General features: G+C 37.2%; 1 protein-coding gene across 2 annotated transcripts in view; it reads right to left on the bottom strand.

The window, feature by feature from the left end:
• AEBP2 (AE binding protein 2) overlaps nucleotides 1-22,272 on the bottom strand; it is a 49,981-nt gene that overhangs the window by 18,943 nt on the left and 8,766 nt on the right. For both annotated transcript variants that reach the window (XM_031597805.2, XM_031597806.2), the window contains exons 2-4: nucleotides 11,505-11,712; nucleotides 8,599-8,706; nucleotides 654-840 (exon numbers count right to left, since the gene is read on the bottom strand). In XM_031597805.2, the coding sequence (XP_031453665.2) occupies nucleotides 654-840; nucleotides 8,599-8,706; nucleotides 11,505-11,712 (503 nt within the window). The remainder of the gene's footprint in view (nucleotides 1-653; nucleotides 841-8,598; nucleotides 8,707-11,504; nucleotides 11,713-22,272) is intronic.

The following is a 22,272-nucleotide window of genomic DNA, read 5'->3' as shown; positions in this document are numbered from 1 at the left end:
AGAACAATATAGATAATTATGCAAACTAACACACAACTTGCAAACCTCTGAAAGTGAAAAATGATCAGTCTTAGACATCTGTATTTTGTTTGAATAATTTAGTCAACAAAACAGTCTTCTATGAACCTTCACGTACTTCAAATAAGCCCCTCCTTACACTTCAGATGAACTAAAAGAATACTTCAAAGTGACCACTTGATTCTTCATCAATCAGCCTTCCCTTTTTGATTTATGTTTGATTCCCTTCTAATTTATGTAAATTGTTAAAAGTGAAAACTTTGCAAGTCACAGTCTGAGGAAGACAGAAATAGCATTCTAACTTCTCTGAACATTTAATCAGCTTCAAAGTTAGAAGAAATCTTGATACTTACATTTAAGATGCATTTAATAATATAATTTGCTTATACAACCTTTGGGAATGCTCACGTCTACCAAGTCTACCATTGCTAGAGCAAACAATTCTCACCTTGAGCTACAAATCATACTTCAAATAGCATAGGTTCAAATTAAATTAAAAAATCTTAACTGCAAAGAGAAAGATAAAGAATACAGGAAATCAACTCTTCCCAAAGCTAAATCTTGGCCATGCTTGTTATGTCATTAAGTTAATGAAACATGCTGTTGTGGATACAAAAATGTCCAGAAATACTTACGTAACGATCGTCGTCTCTTATTCTTTAACTTTCTTCTTTTATTCATTCCAGCTTTAGATGGAGATTCCTCTTTGGCCTTTGGCTGACTGGCAACTTTTGAAGAGTTTTGCTGGCTGAAGTGTGTGGGCACATGACGGGCAAGTCCTCCCTGAGATGCAAAGCTGGCATTGCACCCACCAACTACACACTAATGAGAGAAGAAAATGGAACAACTGCATCAGAGCACTGCACGGCAGTCAATCACAGGTTTCATAGATCTTTCAGTTTGCTTTTTCTGGCTCAGCCTCCAACACGTTAAAAAAAAAAGATGAACTCCTAATGACCATGCAATTTTAAAAATAGTAACAAAAGCATCTCAAATTTCCATCTGAACTTTGCAACTTATGACAGTTATTTCATGGTGCAATCACTTTTTAAAATGCTTTATTATATTCTACAGCAGAAAATTTATCTTGAACAACGCACTGAATAACTCTTTTCACAGAAAAACACAGAAGAATTTTTCCCCTACAGACCAGCATTAAATCCCCTTGTCCTTAGAAACACAGCACTGTTACTCTGTATTACCCCACAGTTCTACAGTCTCCTGTATTCAATACACTAGTGTTCTATAACCTCCCTCTTTCCATTGACAATAAAAAAAATTACATCCATATCCACATGAAATTTGACACAGCACTTTTTATAAATGGTATACAAGGTCAATCAGTATATTTCACTTGTCTAAAACTAACTTCAGTAACTGGAAAAATTTATTAACACTACACACGTTTATTTTGGGATGGTATAATTACTTCAGAAGTACTTAACGAAGAGATGCCATTTTCTTTGAAACAGAAAAATAAGATGAGCTCCAACAGAGAAATACAGAAATCACAAGATACATAAGACTAAGCCAGTAATACCCACAATAACTATTAGTATTTTTGTATTTGGTTTATATTCACATTCAGTAAATCATATAGTTGGAGTGGGAGGCACAAACCTTTTCTTTTGTGCTCTGAGCTTACAAGGGTAAAAGAAAATATAAGTATTCCATCATGAGCTACACAGAACTGTGTATCATCTCTTCACTGCAAACTGATGTGGCAGCTGCAACAGCAGTTCAGCAACAAGTAATGGTGCTACTACATACATAATACTAACTTTTCTCTGAGGACTAAAGAAGAATTTGCAAGCTCAAAGTAATCTGTCTCAAGCCTGCACATTTGACTGAAAGACAAGGTGACAGCAGCAGAATACCACTCAGCATGTTTTGTTCCTAACACCCAGCTGTGCTGTTTTCCAACTGTGGCTGTTAAAAAAAACCTGAAACGTCTATCTCTGCCTCAGACCTAGCAAACTTCTTTGATTATTATAAAGCAGGAATACAGTCTTCATAAAGAGAAATGTGTTATCCCCACTGACTTCATACTTGCTACAGGAATACAAGATTACATGATAATTAAATCACAAGAATAGGAGTATTTTTATTTACATGGTTTTTAGAAAAATTCCTTTAAGCTTGCTACTTTCTGAGCTAACTAAAACCATGTAATTCCCTGACAAAAAGCTTTAGGACAACATATGTGATTCTCCCCACCTCCTCCACTAATAAGCATCTCTAACAAAAACTTACCACCTTGCTCTGTTACTACCCAAGTTCAAACAACATCAATACTGTACATTTACACTGTAATGACTTACAGTAAGAAATCAGAGCATATCCATATTCAGAACAATACAAAGTATTCTTATCTCATTTACAGTATGGGAACTTCAATGCAATATTACAGCAAACTAATACTGAAGACAAAAAGTTCACTGTATTAGAGATGAACAAACTCAATTCACAGATATATATAAAATGTGTGTGTTTGACCAATTTTTTATTCTCCTGTTCTGAAGTCCTTGAAGCATCTGCTCTCTGGCTCACAAAAGCAGTTTCACAAAACTACACTAAGCAACTAAATCTAACCTTAAGTTTAGATTACATTAAGGTGCTACTGCCAAGCTTCTAGCTCTTTCTGATCCTACAAGCACTGACAAAAAGAAAATGGACACAAACTAAAGCTATATCCTTAAGTACGACCACACAGTAGGAAATTAGAAGTTCAATCTTTCCAAGGCCTTCCAGAGGTCAGAAATAACTTGATGTCTTGGTATAATGTATTTATTACCACTTATTCAAGTGCAGTATCAAAAAGCAACACATTCTGAATATACAAATATAGCAGTGGCACAATTCTAAAACATTTTAAAACACAAAGTTTTTAAGACTTTGTGTTATTTCTTGATAAACAAAAAGCACAATCTTATGACTATGATTTGACTCACAGTGTCAAAACTTCAGTTTTCTCTAGTGCAGAAGAAATAAACACAGATCATCAACACAGATTCACTACAGAAACTACAACTCTTGTTCTACCCAAGGTTGACTTTTAAAAGCCAAAACTTTAAGTCCTCACCACATGCAAACTGCAACTGGCAATTATCTTTTTCCAGAAAGACTACTTACAGTCTGCAGCCTCAGCATGAAATATCTGCAAAGATCATCACATTCACATGCTGAAGAGTTTAACACTATCAGATTGTATCATCAAATAATCAACAGCTGATATATCAAAGACGACAACAAATGTCTTTGTAGTGGACAGAAGACAGTAGAAGAGGAGAAAAAAATTCTTACCTGTTTTCTTTTCTTTTTTTCTCTAAAATAATATATCCAGCAATCCGTTACTAATGGATAAAGTCTCTTCTCTCCAAAGATAAAGGAGCAGTTCAGGCTGTCACTTCAGGATCTCTGGACGGTAAGTCACACCAAATCAGCTTCCCACCAGATAATTATACAGATCTAGAGGGCTTCTAATAAATCAAACTCAACTACTATGCACAACTTTACAGCAGTCTCAGAATTTTTCCCCCAAAACTTTTATCTCAAAATTTTGCATTAAATTTGCAATATGATAGGTTGGGTCCGGATTGGTGGATATGTTACTTCAAGAGAAAATAAGTCAACACGTAAGAAGTTTAATTTCTCCAGTGTACCCATACCCACCATTATTAATGGGCAACAATGACTTTAAGCAAGACATTAAACTATCTAGCAATAATTTTTTTTCCTCAAGTTCAAAATAATCAAATGCCCTATTAAAAAAATATTCGATGTGAAATTTTTTCAACAAATTCAATATTAATATTTTAGACATCTGGACAAACTCTACTATCTCATCATTTTAACACTGAAGCAGAACGTCTTTATGTTTTCTATCTGCGTTCTAATGAATAGAAGATATTCTGCCAAAAGAATAGTCAATACGAATTCCAAATGATGACTGAATTTACTTGGTTTTGCTTTCCAGATTTCAACAATATGTTACTCTATTAAGAGTCACATTAAGTGGATTTACTCCGTAATGAGTTTTGAAAGTTAGCTGGTAGAATGAGCACCGGGGTTCGGTTTTATTATTACTTTTCCCCCCATTTTATTTATTTATTTTTTTAAGCAAAGAACAGAACCCTGAAATAAATTTCTGTACTGTCATTTGATGTTGCTGCTGGAAGCATTCACCCTGCGAGCAAACCTTGCGTGACTGATCTTAAACATTAAGAGCACACCCACTAGATTCAGTATGTGAAAGCAGCTGGTATCATACCCACACAGTCTTGTGCTTATGGAGGATTGCTGTGAGCAATTATTTTGCTTAAAATCTCCCACACATTTGAGCTCATTTTCCCATTTGATCTTTCACTGTGCCTAACACTTTTTATTTGTTCATCTACATTACACGCTAAGAGTTCTTTTGGTATGTCTACAAGTAACTTTCAATGCCTTCTACAGCAGCAAATAGTGGTTCAAAAGTTTAAGTACCAGTGCAGTGCCACAGCACAATAACTATTCAACTGTTTATTTAAAACAGTCAAGTTTAAGACAATTCCTCCTAGGCTTGCCAAAATGTTACCAGCATCAGTTTTCTAACTCAGACTGTTCCTCTAGTTCCATCTGCATGTTCTGAAAGCCTAAAAGTCTAAGTTGTTGAAGTTAAGACAGGACCTCTACTACACAATGATACTCCTGATGTTCCACTCATTTTTTAAAAGATGCAAAAATTACACAAGTATATAGCTAAAGAATGTTTATATTTCTCTTTCAACTCTAGATATAAAATAATACACAAATGTGAACATACTAAATGTCTTCAGAGAAATAATTACATGCTCTGAGAACACTTTTATTAAATGAATGCCTACAACAACAAAAAGACCAAAGGAATTGCTTATAGAAGTCTGGTTCTAGCTAAGAGAAAACTTCCAGCAACACAAAAGCAAAAAAGACTTCAGGTACTAAGAAGAGTAGCATTAACAAAATGCCTAACAGCAGGCCATAGGCAGCCAGTTAAGTTCTCAGACCAAAAATTGGTTCTAGAAAACCAGTCTCTTTGCTCCTCTTGACAAGAGTAACAAATTTGGGAACAGCACTTGCCAAAAATATGATTAAGGAAGTATACAGCTTTGCAGAAATATCTGATTACAGACTGAGAACTAGCTACAGTGGCAAATGCCTCATTTAACTGACACACTTTTGCCTGAGGGAATCATGGTTACCCTGAGAGAATATTTTCTAAACAACAAATCAGTGATGACTGCTTCAAAAATACAAATCCATCCAGTATCAAAAACTTTGAAAAGGAGAGGAAATAAAAAACAAAGAAAGTCTAGGACTAAAGAGGAACAGAGGTCCAGAGTTCTATCCCAAAGATCTAGAACATTATTTTTGCATTAGCTTAGCAGATGAGTGAGATGTAAAATATCTCCTACTTAATAAATGTAGACATATGCTACTAGGAAGCTGCCCCATATAAAAAAAAAGGAACTAATATAATCTCAAAAATAGTTTTTTTTTTTTATTAGCTAATGTAACTTTTCCATGACATCGCTACTGCAATATTCAGGGGTTCACACTAAACCACACAAACATAAACCACAGAAGGAACTTATAAAAATATGAAACAATTGCTTCTGTAATTTATAAAAGGGTTCATTTCAGTGACAAATGAACCACACAGAGAGTTTATATGCATACGTGGACAGGGCAGGTAAACCCACAAAGAACTTTTAAAATGGAAGCACAGCAGTTCATTCACAGCAGAACACAGCTTTGAAATCAAAGGACAGTGTTACAGGCACCACAAAAACAGGGAATTAAACCCACGATGGGCAACTACACAAAATGAATTCATTCACAGGCAAAAGGTAGGCAGGAAGAGGATGTATCCTTCAACTGAATAGACCTGCAAAGGGCAGCTCTATACTTCAGTCCGTTCCCAAATGCTTTCCAATTTAATATTTTTGTCCCTTCTTTGACTAGAGATGAAGGAACACAGCAACCTGCCATATATTTATTAATCTCCTATCTTCATTAAACGATTATAGCTTTCTCATATCTTTACAAAAGTAAATTTTCTCTGCATTTTATAATCACCTACCTAGCTAACATCCTTTCTCTTTCTTAAAACCAACTTGAACAGTTCTTCAGACAACAGCACCAAGCTCTGTCATTTCCACTACCTTCTAAGCAAATTCCGCACAAATTCTGGTGTTCATTTATTAACGAAAGAGTAACTGACTTGGCATTTGTCACTGATTCCTCTAAACTGATAATGATTCATTCCTTTAAACTAGAAATCGAGTGTAACTTTACGAAGCAACAGTTTTTTGTTTTGTTTTGTTTTTTAATTTAGGGGTTTTTTAATTTAGGTAATCAAGAACAAGGTCTTCAATACAACTCTAACTTGAAGAACTTCGGCTACTGCTAGAAATCTGAGGAGTTAAGATTTGTAAGAACAGCTAAATGCAAAAATATTTTGTTTCTGAACTGACATAAAACAAAGCAACAGCTCATCCTGTTGAGTGTTATTTCTTAAGTGATTTTCTATCAAACAGATTTCAAAAGCTTGAAAAAAGTAAGGAATCAAGTGAAGAAAGGAGACTAGTTAGTTGGTGTCAGTTAGATAGGAGATTAATAGGTTATCACAATCACATCATGTGGGCTCTGAGGACTATATTCAGCATAAATGAATTGGGGAACAAAAGACTTTTACTAAATTCACACCACAATTATCCTCCATCCAAAGCTCCCAGGAACAGATTTGAAAATATAAAGATAAAATACAAACAGAAACACTTTAGACAACAGTAGGGATTAAAAGGAAATGGCACACTCTGAGCAATCCTAGCCTATGCTTTATTCTTTCCTCAAGTGTGACCAGGTGAAACTAGCTGGGGAAATAATCCACACTTAACACAAGATGTTTATTATCAGAACCAACTGTTCGAAATTGGAAGGCTTTAGCTTTAAAAGAAGCTAGCCAAATATGTGTGTGTGTATATATATATAACACTGGGATGTTAGTTTTACTCACTGGCTAAATAACTCTCCCAAGACTCAAGAAGTACTCTTTTTTCCTGAGGTACGTTCTCCTCTTTTAAACTCAATATCTCTAAATTGAGTTTCTTTGATCTGTAACAAGCAAGTGTTCAAACCTACTGGGAGACTCATCTATAAGACAGAAACCTGCCATTGCACTCTAAAGTACATCCTTAGTTCTAAAATGAGAAGAAAGAAGGTAAAAGTTTCCCCCAGTTACTCATTTTCAAGTTGATTCAAGGATTTGCAGTTATGATTAGATCAGTTACTGGAACAATCATATTTGAAAGCTTCTTTCAGAGGTCTATGATCCTTACGCTATAATTCCAAGAGCATGCTAATTTCATTCCTTTGAACAAAGAATACAGTAACTCAAGAACAAAATTTCCTTCCTGCTGTCCACTCTGAGAGAAACGTTCAGAGTAAACTAAGCAGTTTGAAAGGGGAAAAAATTTATATATATATAAATATATATATATAAATATAAATATAAATATATATATATATATATCAAAAAAACGCTTTCACCTGCACTGAACTATTTTTACTCTCTAGGTTTTGAATATAGTTTTTTGCTATAGCTACTATAAGAAGCTGTGCAGAAGCAGCAACTTCTTAAAGAGGTCACTGTAACAGAAAAGTACTTTTTAGTAATATAACTGCCCTAAAATTAAAAAAAAAAGTAGATGATGTTATGTGAAAAGACAGAAAACAGAAGTGGAGAAGCAGTGACTAAAACCTGATGGGCTGGGGCAAGGAAGGGGAAGGGAGGTATAAAATGCTACCTAGATTTAATAAATAAAAAAACCCACCCTCATTCACTTTTCAAATCGTAGATGGAAGAGCTTCAATCTGAAGTAGTGTGGGTGAAACTTACCATCAAGTGATCCAGGACTGACAGCTATGAACTGCCCCAACTGTATCCATAAGAGGATGAAGCAACTCATTAATAACGGATTGGTGGATATGGGAATGATAAACATTACTATACCTAGAAATGCAGGTACAGATTAGGGGGAAAAAGAAAGAGAAAGTTAGAAAATACTATGCAGGAAATACAGTCAGCTCAACGGTCCTGCATTCCTGACTTCCTTATTATTCTCAGAGAAGTTAACCACACACAGACACTGACTGTTTCAACTGAATATTGTTAACAAAAACAGCTCATTCAAGCGCAGACCGCGCACCATCAGGCATCATCCAAAGTGTGAAGCACGAGGCAAAGCATCTCACTTTTACACTGTAAACAGCTCAATTTGGAAAAGCACAAAAAACTGAATGCAAGCATTATTTTGCTTCAGATTACCCTACCATTTACAGGTTAAAAAGAACAGGAACAGAGAAGCAATATCTTCATTTGCGCTTCATAACAGAACAGAATCTTTGGGCACTATCATGTCAAAAGTGCAAGTTTACCTCACTTGATAAGCTTTAACAAATCCTCCTGTGACAGCATTTTTCAATTAATACATTATATAAGAAAAAATGAATACGATTGCTCTTAAAATAAAGGATAATATACCTTGCTATGAACCTTACCTTGAAAGGTTTGTCCCCACTGTGTGTCAGCATATGCCTCTGCAACCAACTTTGACTTGTTGAAGGTGTATTATATACTTTGCAACCTTTCCACAAGCAAACAAACACCTGATAAAGTAAAAACGTGGTCAGTTCACACAAGTCAAAGAAAACAGTAAAAAAGATTAACAAAGAAGCCTGCTTCTGCAATTCAAATTAGTTCAAACAATTTTGAATCAACCAGTTATTCTGCAACATAATTCTCATCCCACCAAGGCAAAAACAACTGAAACCACAAGTACTCAAATATAAAACATAAAAAGCCAGGCGATCCTGCAGATAAACACAATTAAGGGCCTCAGCTTGCAGCTTGCATTTGCACTGTATATCAGTATCGCCCAAGTACTGAGATATAAAATTTTTGGTTGATGAAATGTACGTTTTCTGGATAGCAAAAATATAAAGGATAAAATGATTTCATCTTATAAGCAAGAAATAACTTCATTCTTTAAGAAGGCAAAGTTGAAGGCTTAATTAAAACTCAGTTGTTTAAATATAAGTTTTATAGTATAAAATACTGGATAACTCTACTTAAGGTTTTAAGCTCACTTCCTGATGAATAAAGTTCAAATCTTCCATAGGATTTAAAATCTATGGGTGTTTAGCTATTTCCGTGTACAGATTAGTCACACGCACAATAGTGCATTAAAGGGAGTAGAACTTACTCATGCTGCTTTTCTCTCTCTCCTCTCATTGTGTCTATCTATAACCTAGAGAATAAAAAAGCTCAATGAACTTGGCTTTCATCAGAAATTCCTCAACAAGTCTGCGTGTGAAGGGAGGTACAGCCCCAATTTTTAGCAGCAGAATACAGTCCCCAGGAATAGCATTGTCCAAAATACTCACAGAATACCTTTCAGAACTGCAAGCAACTAATTGGATTTGAGTTTCTTGTTCTCTTTCAGAGATTAAAAAACTGAACCTTCAAAAGACTGTACTTTCAAAACAAAAGAATAGCCAGAGGAGTGCTATGTGCTTGCTATGTAACATACAGATACCCCAGCTTACTAATGCAAAGCTGGAAAACCTTGTACGCCTATGTGACTGATCAAGGTCTGCTGACCCATGAGGCCTAACTTTTTGATGCTTTGGTGTCTGCTGCTTCTCAGCTTTAGTATCTCCCTGTAGGAGATACTAAATTTTCAGATTCCTGGTACTGAAACAGTTCCTTAATTGTCCCAGTATCTCCATCATCAACTGCAGAGCATTCAGGAAGAAACTACTATGAAACAACAGGTTGTTGAAACACAATCTCTGCAGAAAACATGCATTTGGTTTTACAGCAACGCACAAGAAATTCCAGCAAGGCTTTTGGGAACACGTATCCAAAGGATGTATCCAAACTATTTCTAACAAAACATTTCAGGGAGGTAAAACTATTATTCCATTAGTGTATCCTGGACATTCATGATTCTATACGAAGAGAAACCGTTATCTTCATATTAGCTTAGAAAAAATACACATTACAACCATAAAAGCAGCGTGATAAGCATGCTTATAAATTTCCAGTGAGCATTTACTACTACTTTTCTTCATGTTTATAGTCACTGAGCTGACTAAGTTTTGAAATCCAATGAAAACCCCCAAGAACATGCCACTACTTAACCGCCTCACCAGCAGATGGCGAAACAATCCTTGGAAGAAAACAGCCAGCATCATTCCCCTGCCAGAGCATCCAGTGGAGAAACTTTCCAACAAATAAATCAACTCCACCGGGGGGAATAAAAGAACTGAACACAACAATCAGGCACACAGCGTTACCTACAGGTGTCTCTTTCAAAAAGATGAATGCAGTGGCATTTTCTAAGTAAAAATATCTACAAATCACACCACACTGAACATAAACACACTGCAGCATGGAACATTTTTCAGATTTCTCAATCTCTTCTTGAGAAATGAAAACGGGTCACGGGTGGGACAAGGGTCACCAAAGATGCATTTGCATGAAATTCCACAGGATACTGATACATCTCATCCACTTAGTTGTTTCACCCAAGATACACGTAACACTTTTATAAACCTACAAATAGAATTACAGAAGTCTATCTCATGGGTGACTAAGAAGCTGGCACATTGGTCAGATGATTCTGCCTGGAGTTTGGACTGAAAAAAAGTCACTAAATATCAAGCTGAAAGTTCAGTCATAACAAAATAACACTAGCTAAATGCAGCCAATGAGTCACAGCCACCACTATGACAGAATTAAAGAAGTACAGAATTAACATTACACCACTTGGAACTTATTTAAAACCTTAAAATTGTGAGACCTACCAAAACCGCACCCTTAAACCAGGTATTAAACTGAAATATGTACTTCAATTTTAAAAAAAAAAAATACTAGATGCAGTTACATTGAAGGTGTAAGGCCTGCCATCAGTACAAACAGAACTGTTTTGCTAAGAACTGTACTCCCAAAACAACCAGTCTTACTTCTATCTTATATTTATCCATACATATTTTATTACTAACAAGACTCCCATTGGTAAAAATAATCAAGATGTGACTTAGCCTGAGTTAACATGCAGCAACACATACACTAGAAGTTACAAGAAAATTAATTCCAAGTATTTCTATGTAAACCAGCATTTCAGGATGCTGAGAAATTACTAAATCTATTAAAAATTCAATAGATTCAATTATTTTATTAAGAACATATTTTCTTAAAGCTAGCTATTCAAACAAAACCACAGAATGGAAAAATAGAGTGAACTGCGTAAAACACAACAGCTGAATACCCAATACCACATTGCTGAGGGCCTAACCTCAGTTGTCACTAGCTACAGAATGGATATTTTTTAACATAAAATTACTACTGTCATTAAGAAGTGCAATATCAGTAACTAAGGAAGAAAAGAAATAACACAAACCCCTCCTCGCTGACCATCCACGTGTATGGAGCGAATATGATCTGCCAAATCCGGGCTGGAGCTGAAGCAAGCGTGGCAGTGATCCCAACAACAGTTATAAGCAATGCTTTTTGCAGAGGAGGCAGGAACTCCTTGTCCATTCATCATCACCGGAGTTGAACGTCCACTGGAAATTGTGCTGTCTACATCCATAATAGTGCTGCTTATGCTGTAAGAAGAAAGTTCGTGTTTGTTACAAATTTTATTTGTTCCATTAACGTTATGGCACTGCATCAGATACATTTAGGTCAAAAAGAATATCTTACACAAAGTTATTATGGTTCATCACCTTAAACAAAGAATTTAGTCAGGAAATAGCCACTATCACTCTACTGTATAACTTATGGACAGCAGCAACAAAAGACAGGGCCGGAAAGTTCTACCCCACTCAGTATCTTGCCAGAAAATCTTGTGTGGTTGCAGCTACTTCTAAGCCACATCACTCATTCCTTATTTTTACTCAAGGGATGAGAGAAAAGCATGCGTGGTCAGACCAGAGTATCTACACCTATATCCACAACTGACCCTGAAGCTTTACAGGATGCTGAAGACTCCCACACTTAATTATTTGCTCTGGCAGTCTGCATGTCTATTACATGCACAGAGCAAATTAATGATTTGACCTTGTTTTGGGTTACTGGTTTGACAGTTTTTTGTTTTGTTTTGTTTTTTTGAGGAGGTGTGGGGAAGGCTGAGGAAGTAGCTTTTGCAAAGAAGTTAGCAACAACTGCAGGAACATATGGACAGCAGGGTCATTTTTATCAGATGGTCTGTTATGTATCATGACAGATACAGAGCCAAGAATGAAACTGGACCAGAAAAAAAAAAACAACCTGAAGTGCTCTTTCCATATTAATCTAAGAATTATAAAGAATTACAGAGGTAGATGGATGTTGCTCCTGGATAAAAATTAAATAGCTACAAACATGCTTTTTTTTTTAAACCTAGTAAACAGGCTCATTGCCTTTTAGAACCCTTTATGTTTGTCTTCCATAAAGCCACAGATTAGAGGACAGTTCATCTCTGAAAGGATCTCTGAGAGCTAGTCAGTCAAATTTCCTGCTCAAATACAAGCAAGATCAGATTGCTCATGGGCTTCTACAGTTAACTTTTTATTGGGTATTTTCAAAGCCTGAAGTTTCTCTTGCCTTTCTGAACTGTTTTTCCAAACATCTGATTAACCTCATTGTGGAAAGAGGGAAACATTTCCTAACATCTCATCAGAATTTCTAGTGTTGCAACTTCAGTCTGTCGTTATCTTCTTCACTTTACAGTTGACAACACAGCTCCTCCTTTGCTATACATTCCTTATCAGTAATAAAACAGCAATAACCCTCCCATTCTTATTCTACAACTGAAGAAACCCAACCTCTCAGCCTCTCCATGCACAGCATTTACTTCAGCTTTCTAGCCAGCTTGGGGGCACTCCAGTATGTCACTATCCTGGAGGCATCTGTTCAAATGGACAGAGCAACCCAGATGCAGGTAAAGAGAAAGGACTACTTCTGTTGACCTAATAGATACATCTTTTCTAGTACAGTCTAGTATGTGGCACTGATATTTAGTGTCTTTACATAAGTCTTTACTCAGTCTTCTGAATAACATGCAAGGAAAAAATAAAAATCAAGTGGCATTACTTCAAAAGAAATGTTGTTCCATATTTCTGATGCCATACTCACTACCATTCTATAAAATATTTTAACATTTTAACATGAATGACACAAAAACTGCACCATTATTCAAAATTAGAGGATATTACCAGTACATCTGCTCTTTTGCTTTAAAATAATTTCACAGAATGGCCAGGGTTGGAAGGGACCTCAAGCATCATGAATTTCCAACCATCCCGCCACATGCAGGGCCACCAACCTCTACATTTAATACTAGACAAGGCTGCCCAGGGCCCCATCCAATCTGGCCTAGGAAACTCATTTCATCATACTTCTTTTTTCCTTTTACCACTGCTAGCTAGCATCTTTTTCCTGATTTCAAAATTCTAGTTTCCCTTGCTCGTTTTTCCCCTCCTCAACCATAGGCATTTCATCACGTTTGTCAATATCAAATTTCATGCTTTAGTTATAACAACAGACTCCCTTTACAAAGCTTTCCAGTTAGAACATATCCTGAGCAATTCCCTTAGGAAAAAAAAAAAATGCAAAGTTCTTGAGACTTTGTCAACAGGTTTTTGCTTTTACAGAAGTCTATTAAACATGAATTTGCTAAGTATTATATAAATTCCATCTTCTATTTTTCAATTAAAAAAAAAAGACCTAACTGCTTACAAGGCATGCCTTCTCCCCATGAAAGCCACACTAGCTTCTTTCTGCTACAGGACATTTTTCTACATGCCCATTATTTATTTTGTTCCCTTTTCTATATCCTCAACATGTACAGCTTTCCATGCCCCACATCTCACCTCATCTTCTTTCTTCTGTACACGTAGTAGCCTTGGTTCCTTTCATAACACAAGCTCACAGTGATAAAGCAACAGTGACCAACAGAAGCCTAAAGATACGGTTTTGAACCTGTTCCATGTTTCTGTCTTTTCTCATAAGTCTAACTTAAAATCAACAGAACCTTCCAAAAATGCAACTGGAGCTGACTTGAAGCTACAGGCCCAACAATACTAAGAGTCTCTAACTACAAAATACTAGTAACAGCTGTTAGCACCTCTCTAGGAAGATACCAAACTTTAAAGTATAAAGTACGTAGCAGCAATCATATTTTTCCCCCAGTGCCAGGTCCGTAACAGATGTACCAGGAGACTGACATTTCCACCTTCCTTATCTGGTACCTATGCCAAGAGTTATTCCTGAAAGTGAAATCTGTAAAATCAGGTTATGAAAGCAAAAACTACTGACCGCCAGCAGTCTGGCCTTGTGGTTAAGACCACCAATGGTATCCTGGGGTGCACTAAAAAGAGCATGGTCAGCAGGTCGAGGGAGGTGATCCTCCTCCCTAGTCTGCCGAGGTGAGGCCACATCTGGAATACAGTTCTGGGCTCTTCAGTTCAAGAAAGACAGTGAACTTCTAGAGAGAATCCAGTGGAGGACCACAGAGATGATGAGGGGCCTGGAGCACGTCCTTAGAAGGAAAGGCTGAGAGACCTGGGGCTGTTCAGCCTGGAGATGGGCAGGAATGAAATGAATGGGGCCAGGCTCTTTTTGACGGTGCCTAGCAACAGAACAAAGGGGAATGGGCACAAACTGGAACACAGACAGTTCAATCAGAACATGAGGAAAAATTTCTTTATTGTGAGGGTAACAGAGCACTGTAACAGGCTGCCCAGAGCAGTTGTGGAGTCTCCTTTGGATACATTCAAAACCTATTTGGACACTTTCCTGTGCAACCTATGGTAGGGAAGTCACTTTAGCAGAAGTGCTGTACTGGAAGATCTCCAGAGGTCCCTTCCAATCCCTATGTCTCTGTGAAGAAAAATAAGGTTACTTGATAACAAACAGTTCCTCCAATACATCCAAGTTCCAGCGTTATCCTAAAAATTTTCTCTAAGTCAGTGTTCAGAGATAGTTTTGAATGTGTATGAGATGGCACACAGCCTGACCAATTCTGAATATAGTACTGTGACACTGACCCATGGTTCCAACAGGGAGTTGCTTAATCAAGGACAGCAAAGCACAAGTGACCTATTAATACAATATCTGCTTCAGATCATTTCAAGCAGATAAATCACCATAACTTTATCGTGGTTGACAGGTAGTAAAGCATGGAGTTTTATCCACATTTTAAACAGGAGCTAAAGCTTCCAAGATTTGTACAGTCGAGTCTATGTTTCTATATCCACTGCAAGCATTAGGACCATTCTCAAAAACCCCACACAAACGCATTGGCAAACACTTGACTTGTAAGAAGGGGTATAGATCTGATAACCAGAAGGACAGACCAACAACGATTATTCAGCATGGTTCTCTCAAAGATTCACTGCTTTTAAAGCCTGGTCTGAATGGTGAAGAATAACAAGAAACACAACCCAGTACAAATTCTCTGAAGGACAAAGTATGCACATCTGCAGACGTGTTTGGTTTCACCACTTCACAAGCATGCAATCTGAAGAATTTCTCTAAGATGTTATACAAAAATTCATTGAGCAACCTATAGCGTAAGACAGCTATTGATGTTCTAAGTGTAATGGAACAAACATTGACTTTACAATACAAAACCACAGGTCTCTTAATTTTTACAGATCAGGAAATGCAAATTCAAGGGTTTTTTTTTTTTTTTTTGGTTGTTTTTTTTGTTTGTTTGTTTTTTGTTTTTTAATTTTCAAAATGCTATTCTACTTGTAGAAAACTATCCTTACTTCTGAAGAAAAACATGCAGGAGCTGGAACTAGTGATACTGATCCAGCAAAAGATTCTATAATAAATAGGTGTTTTAATGACACAAGAAACCAGCAACACTTAGAAAGCTAATCTGATTGTAATATTAAATGTTTGCTTTAACTCTAATAGCCTAAGTGCTTGTAAAGACTAACAGATTAGAATTGCATCCCTGGAGGTATTTAAGACAGGTGTGGACATGACACTAAGGGACACATTTTAGTGGTGGGACTTGCTAAATCAGGTTGACCATTGGACTTGATGATTTTGAAGGTCTCTTCCAATCTAGATTATTCAACGGCTGCTATCAAAATTAAGTATTAGAAGAACTGGGATAAAAGAGGGTTGTCCATAGCATTTCAAAACAAGTAGCATATAGAATTTCTTGGAAGTTTATCTTCAAGTGTTACATTGGACCACAGTTCTTCAATGTATTCAAGACAAAGTAAAAAGGAAAAAGGAACTGAAACCCAGCTTGGTGATAGTAGGTCAGCACTTCATTTAACAGAAGTCCTTCTGTTCTTCTAGCTTGCGTAACTAAGACATTAAAAGTATAGATGAATAGTGCTGTAACAGGGCCTAAACAGCTTAACTGCTTGCAAAACAAAATCATCAGGGTCACACAATAAGGGATCATTTTCTGGTTGTTCTCTCAACAAGCTCCCCTAAAAAACAAGAAACACTGCTCTGATATTCCTTTTCTAAAAATAGCCAAATAAAAAAACCCTCAAATAGTCTTTTTATTTTGTACCTCGAAAAGCAATCAATTTTAAGTTATCAGCTGCCTAGCAGTACTCCAATAATTGAGTGGGGTTTTTTTTTGTTGTTTTGTTGGTTTTTTTTTTTTTTTTTTAAACTTTTACTCCATCTCACTTAGTGAGTTCTGGGTCAGTCAGGAAAGACTATGAAAAGAATCAATGAAAGACCAGCAACATCCTTCCTCTCTGGCATCTTTTATACAGCAGAAGCACATGCACATTTTTCTATTAGGCCAGAGAAAATATCAAGAAGCTTTTCAAATAAAGTTTGTAGATAGATCATATCAGAGGAAACACTGACTTGGAAGACCACTTGACTTTCAATTGCTACTTCAAGATCAAGGAGAAAAATGATGATGAGTTTCGTAAACAGAACTGTGACTGCTGCTTAAGTCTATGAAGATTTAATTGTAACACTTTTTCCTCAGTCTGCTGATTTACCTGCTGTTTACTGGGATCTCAAAAAGGGCACGGGAGCAACGTGTGTCTGCACACATCCCATCTTTTTGCCTAGCCCACTACAGTCCTGACCTGAAGCACATCAACCCAGCCCAAACAGGGCTGGACTACTACAGCAGCGTCTGTGTATCTTTCAATCTCTGAATAGGGCTTTCCAATCCAATCTGACCTTGGATCATGCTGAGCAGAAAAAGTTCCATAACAAAAGGGAAGGTAGTAGTGGTAAGTACATCTCCTTCTGCTCCACTTTCTTTTTGCTTTTTCCTTTAATATCCACAGAGCGTGTAAGTGAGAGCGTAATAACACGCATCAGAGAACAACGCAAAGTAAAGAAAGACATTCTGGTAAACTAAAGGTAAAGAAAAGATATTGAAACAAACTGTAGCTAAGAAATTGAAAACAATTTTTTCCCTGTTCTTTTTTTCCTCCCCTCTAAGTCCTTTTTCCCCAGCCGCGAGATCTGTTTAAATCCTGACTGCCACTATCAAAGCAGAATGACACTAGTTCAACTTAAGCGCTTGTGGCATTCCCCTATTGCTAGTGACAGACAGGTCTGGGTTTGCTCCCGAGCTGTAAGCAGGCTTCAGCTCTATTGTAATAGATCTATAGACCATAGCCTGATGAAGAACATTAGACATTTGAGTTTCAGAGAGTTCAACTCAGGGGTCATCCCAAACAATAGAGCATCAAAAACAGTCACTGCTGGAGAGAGCCTGCATACACAATAGCTGTTTTTAAGAAGCATCGTTCAAAAGACTGACTAATTACTAAAATTTAAAACTGTTACAGCGAGCACAACGTAGTCTTCCAGACTGTTTTTCCCTACTTTCATCCTAATCCAAGCACCAGAATGAACCTTAAGTTAAAATCACAGCCCTAGGGGCAAGAACTGAATACTGTTCCAAATCGCCTCTCTACACCAACACCTAATTTTACCAAGTCTGCAAATGCTGGCAAACAATGCCTTCCAGATGTAGCAAGGTAGAACGGAAAGTATTGCATCTTCTCAGAAGAGCTGAACCTTTTCTTTTATTATGGTCAGCAACTTTGAAATGAAACTGACATTTAAAGTGCATTCATTAAGCAACACAATTAACGTAAGCTAAAGGAATTGTTACCTCAAAGGCACTGTTGGAGGTCTTATTTTTACATTTTAGCTAAATATAATCACATTGATAATGAGGATGTATTAAGACATTTATTTAAGCATCACTTTCATGTTTAAACGTTCATACCTGCACAATCTATGCTGAATGTGAATCAAATGCATCTAACTGATTAATTCAGTCCAAAGCATGTTTAGAAACAATCCTGAGGCTGAAACATTAGCAATAATAAATAGAGCAGCAATTGTTAAAAACACACAAGGTCTCTTCTAGCATATTCAGTCTTGGATTATTATTTTCCTTAAAGGATCTGAACAAAATTAAGCTATTGTTGGAATTGCATAAGTACAAGTATTTCCTTTTGAGGGAAAAAAAAAAATCTCCAAATTCATCCCAATTTAAAATGCACATATTTCAAACCACATAACTTACCACATGCACATTTGGGCACTAACTGCTGTGCACAGTTAAATGTGAATGAAAATATAATGAGCCTGTGATTTAATGCATTACAAAAAATGGTGTATTGCACATCATTCCTGACACACACTTAGCTCTCTGAGTTGATTGATTTCCTCACAACTGCAAGTAATCCCTTCTATTGAATTTAATGAATGAAACGCCCCAATTTCTCCCCCCCCCCCTTTTTTTTTTGGTTAATCTTTCAGAACAACAGACAGTGGGGTTTAGAAATAGTATCAACAAAAAAACAGAAGCAGCAAGAACAGCATAACTGTATTTTCACTTTCCATGAGACCCCATTAGCCACCGGGTACCAAGCACATGCACAAAAGCCCAATCAATTTACAACTATATTTTTAATGTCTGCTACACATATTCCCCACAGACCTTAACTGAAGTAACCTTCCCTCAGGCAAAATTCAGACCTAACAGATGGGCCTTACACCAGGCCCTTGAGGGTCAACAAGCAGTTCTGTCTGATCAACAGGAGCTCACTGCAGAGTTACAGTACCTCCACTGAGAATGCTCAGCATCCAGTCCCCAGATGTTCAGTACGTAAGCAAAAAGGACCCAGATGATCGCAGCTACCATCGAGGGAAATGACTTTGATGGTTCCTATCATAAATAACCTCATCTTGCAACACAATAATTTTAAAACCACCACAGATTTCAGGGAACATACACTGCAGCATTGCTAAAACCAACACTACGGAGCAGCCATCAAGCCACACTAAATGTGACTAATCTTCTAAAATACATAGTGCTGATCAAGTTGTAAAGCATCAAACCTACAAGAAGATTGCCTCTGACTAGATAAAAGCATAATTAACATTCAAGAATCCAAACACTACAAATCTCACTGGAAGTAGGTGAATATTTTAAGGATAAAAACACCCTGCTAATTTTATTTAGCTTCACTAGCCTGTGAAATACCTTTCATTTCAACATGAAGCTTCAGCTACTTTGTTTCGATCCATATGAAGGAAGCTTAAGGACGACTGAACTGGAAAGAGGAGAAATATAAAAACAAACAAACAAAAAAACCACTCAGAATAATGGAAACCAAATAGTAGATGTTTCTTACAACAGCTTCAAGGGTTAAAACCTGGAATTCCAAAAGAAAAGCTTTTACAATGTGAAAGACCAAATCACAATTAGGTACTAATCCCAAAACAAAACAAACAGCATCAATCCGGATCATTCAATTACAAATGCCAAATCAAAACAGAACAAAAACTGAAAGGAAAAAAAAATTGAGGTGCTTAGCGACACATCAGAGCTCTACATCGCCTTCACACTGCTAGGAAAAGTCAAGAGAGAAAAGATTCACGAGCTTTCCAAAACAAGCAAAAGTCTGAGGCACAAAACAGACCACATAGCAGCTTTCCTGCTTTTTTAAAGCCAACAAATTCAGAAGTTATTTACACTATCTCCTATAGACTTCCTATGTAACCAATATTTTAGTGAAGACAAATCCTCACGAAGCTTGAAAAATGAGCAAGTGATCAATCCTGAGCTCCTACCCTTGACAGAAAACTCAAGCATCTGTCTTAGGATTTTTCCGTAACACGTCTATAATTTCTAAACACAGGAGCAATGATACATTCTCCAACTAGCATCACGTTTAACTCTTATTTCATGTTCTATTTTCAACAATAGGATGCGTAGATCAAAGCTGCAAAAAACTGAAGCAGGAGACAACGTTAGAGGTACAACTGACCTTAGTACTGCTCACCTTAACACCCCAAATTACTAAATTGGCCCTTAAGTCAAAAGCAGGTAAGAATAAATTCATATGGCTTTGCATTAAGATCCTGCCTTTGCTGACTTTCAAGGAATATTAAGTAAACTTCACTACCAACCTCTTCACAGTGCTTATTCTATCAGAACAACAAAAATCAGGATTACCAGTATTCAGTAAAACACAGTGCTAAGCACAGCTATACACAAGTGTCCAAGCAGATTTAGATTTCATTGCGTTACGATCTCCAAATGATTACGCCAAGTTAAAAGTGAGATTAAAACAGCTCACAAAACAAGAGACCACCATGAGCCAGCGGAACTTGAACACTCACTTGATCTTTTTTGTTCTCTTTCCTGTCTGGTGAGTTTGATGATTTACACAAGCAACGCATATGCTTCTACTACTAAGTTTCTAGAATTATCAATTTAATTCTCCAAACCGAATGCTTGTGTTCCATAAGCAATTCAGCTCCCCATACTTTAATGGACACAGTTTGACTGCAGCACAGAAATGCCATAAAGCTTTGGAGCTCCTGCAAGTGTATTTTGTTTGTTTGCTCTTTCATTTATCCAGCAAGTAACCCATAGACAATCTTCAAAGCAGACAGGAAACAGAACTACCTGCATTTCTAACAAGTTTTTTGTTGTTGTTGTTAACTGTTTTTGAATAGAAGACATCCAAAATAATTTCTTAACTGATAATCATCAGTTTACGAATTTAAGAAAACACACTACCAGTAAGAAAATTTTAGTGCATGCACATAAATCACAATCAAAACAAAAACAGACTGCAGAACGCTAAATGGCTAAAAAGAGGATAGTCCACATAGCAACAACAAACGAGAATACATGGATGAAAAAACAAGCCAGAACTAAGTGAAGTGTAAGTCCATCACTGTGCTTTGAGTCAGTATCGTCTGTTCACACCTGCTTTAGCAACTCCTATCCATAAAGCCCACTGATAACCGGACAGCACAACTCCACAGCTGTTCAGAGGCAAGGAAAAAAAACCTAATCAACACCAAAAAAAAACAGTGGATGTCAGCAAAATTATTTTATGAAAGTTGAGGGGAATTAACCTAGCAAGTAAGAGATGTATTCTAAAAACACTAAAGATAGTAAAAGAAAAGTGTAGGACTTGGTGATATAACATTTTCCAAAAGCATCTTTGGTGTGTTTCTAACTTTAAGTGAGAAGCAACAGCAAGGCAACTTCTGAATAAGCAGAGGGGAATGGAAGGAAGGAGAAAGACCGTGATAACCCAAACTGCATGAGTTAAGAAAACACTAACTCCCTTACAAGCACTTGTCTCCTTAGTCATTTGGATGCTTTAACTTTTCTCCAATTAAACCTATACTTCACACAAATTAAGTTATTCTGATGCAAATTTCTCATAAGGAAAAGACCTAAGAAATGTTCTGTGCTGCTCTGGCCTCACCTTGAGCACTGTGTGCAATTTTGTATGCCACAATATAAGAAGGACATAAAACTATGAGAGAGCACCCAAAGGAGGGTTACAAGGATGGAGAAGGGTTCAGAGGGCAAGACGTGTGTGTGAGTAGCAGCTGAGGCCCCTTCGTTTCCTCAGCGCAGAGCAGAGGAGCTGAGGGGAGGCCTGATGGCGGCTGCAGCTCCTCACAGGGAGCGGAGGGGCAGCGCTGAGCTCTGCTCTGTGTGACAGCGACAGGGCCCGAGGGAACGGCGTGGAGCTGTGTCAGGGGAGGGCAGCTGGGGGTGAGGGACATGGAAGGGGTTGCACAGGGCAGTGGGCACGGCCCCAGGCTGATGGAGTTCAAGTGGCATTTGGCCAGCACTCTCAGATACAGGGTTTGGATTTTGGGTGGTGCTGTGTGGAGACGGGACT

Source organism: Phasianus colchicus, chromosome 1 (genome assembly GCF_987193195.1).
Source record: "Phasianus colchicus chromosome 1, bPhaCol1.hap1.1, whole genome shotgun sequence".
NCBI classification, from domain to species: Eukaryota; Metazoa; Chordata; class Aves; order Galliformes; family Phasianidae; genus Phasianus; species Phasianus colchicus.
Note: the sequence above shows the minus strand (reverse complement) of the source record. Positions and strands in the feature narration are given on the sequence as shown.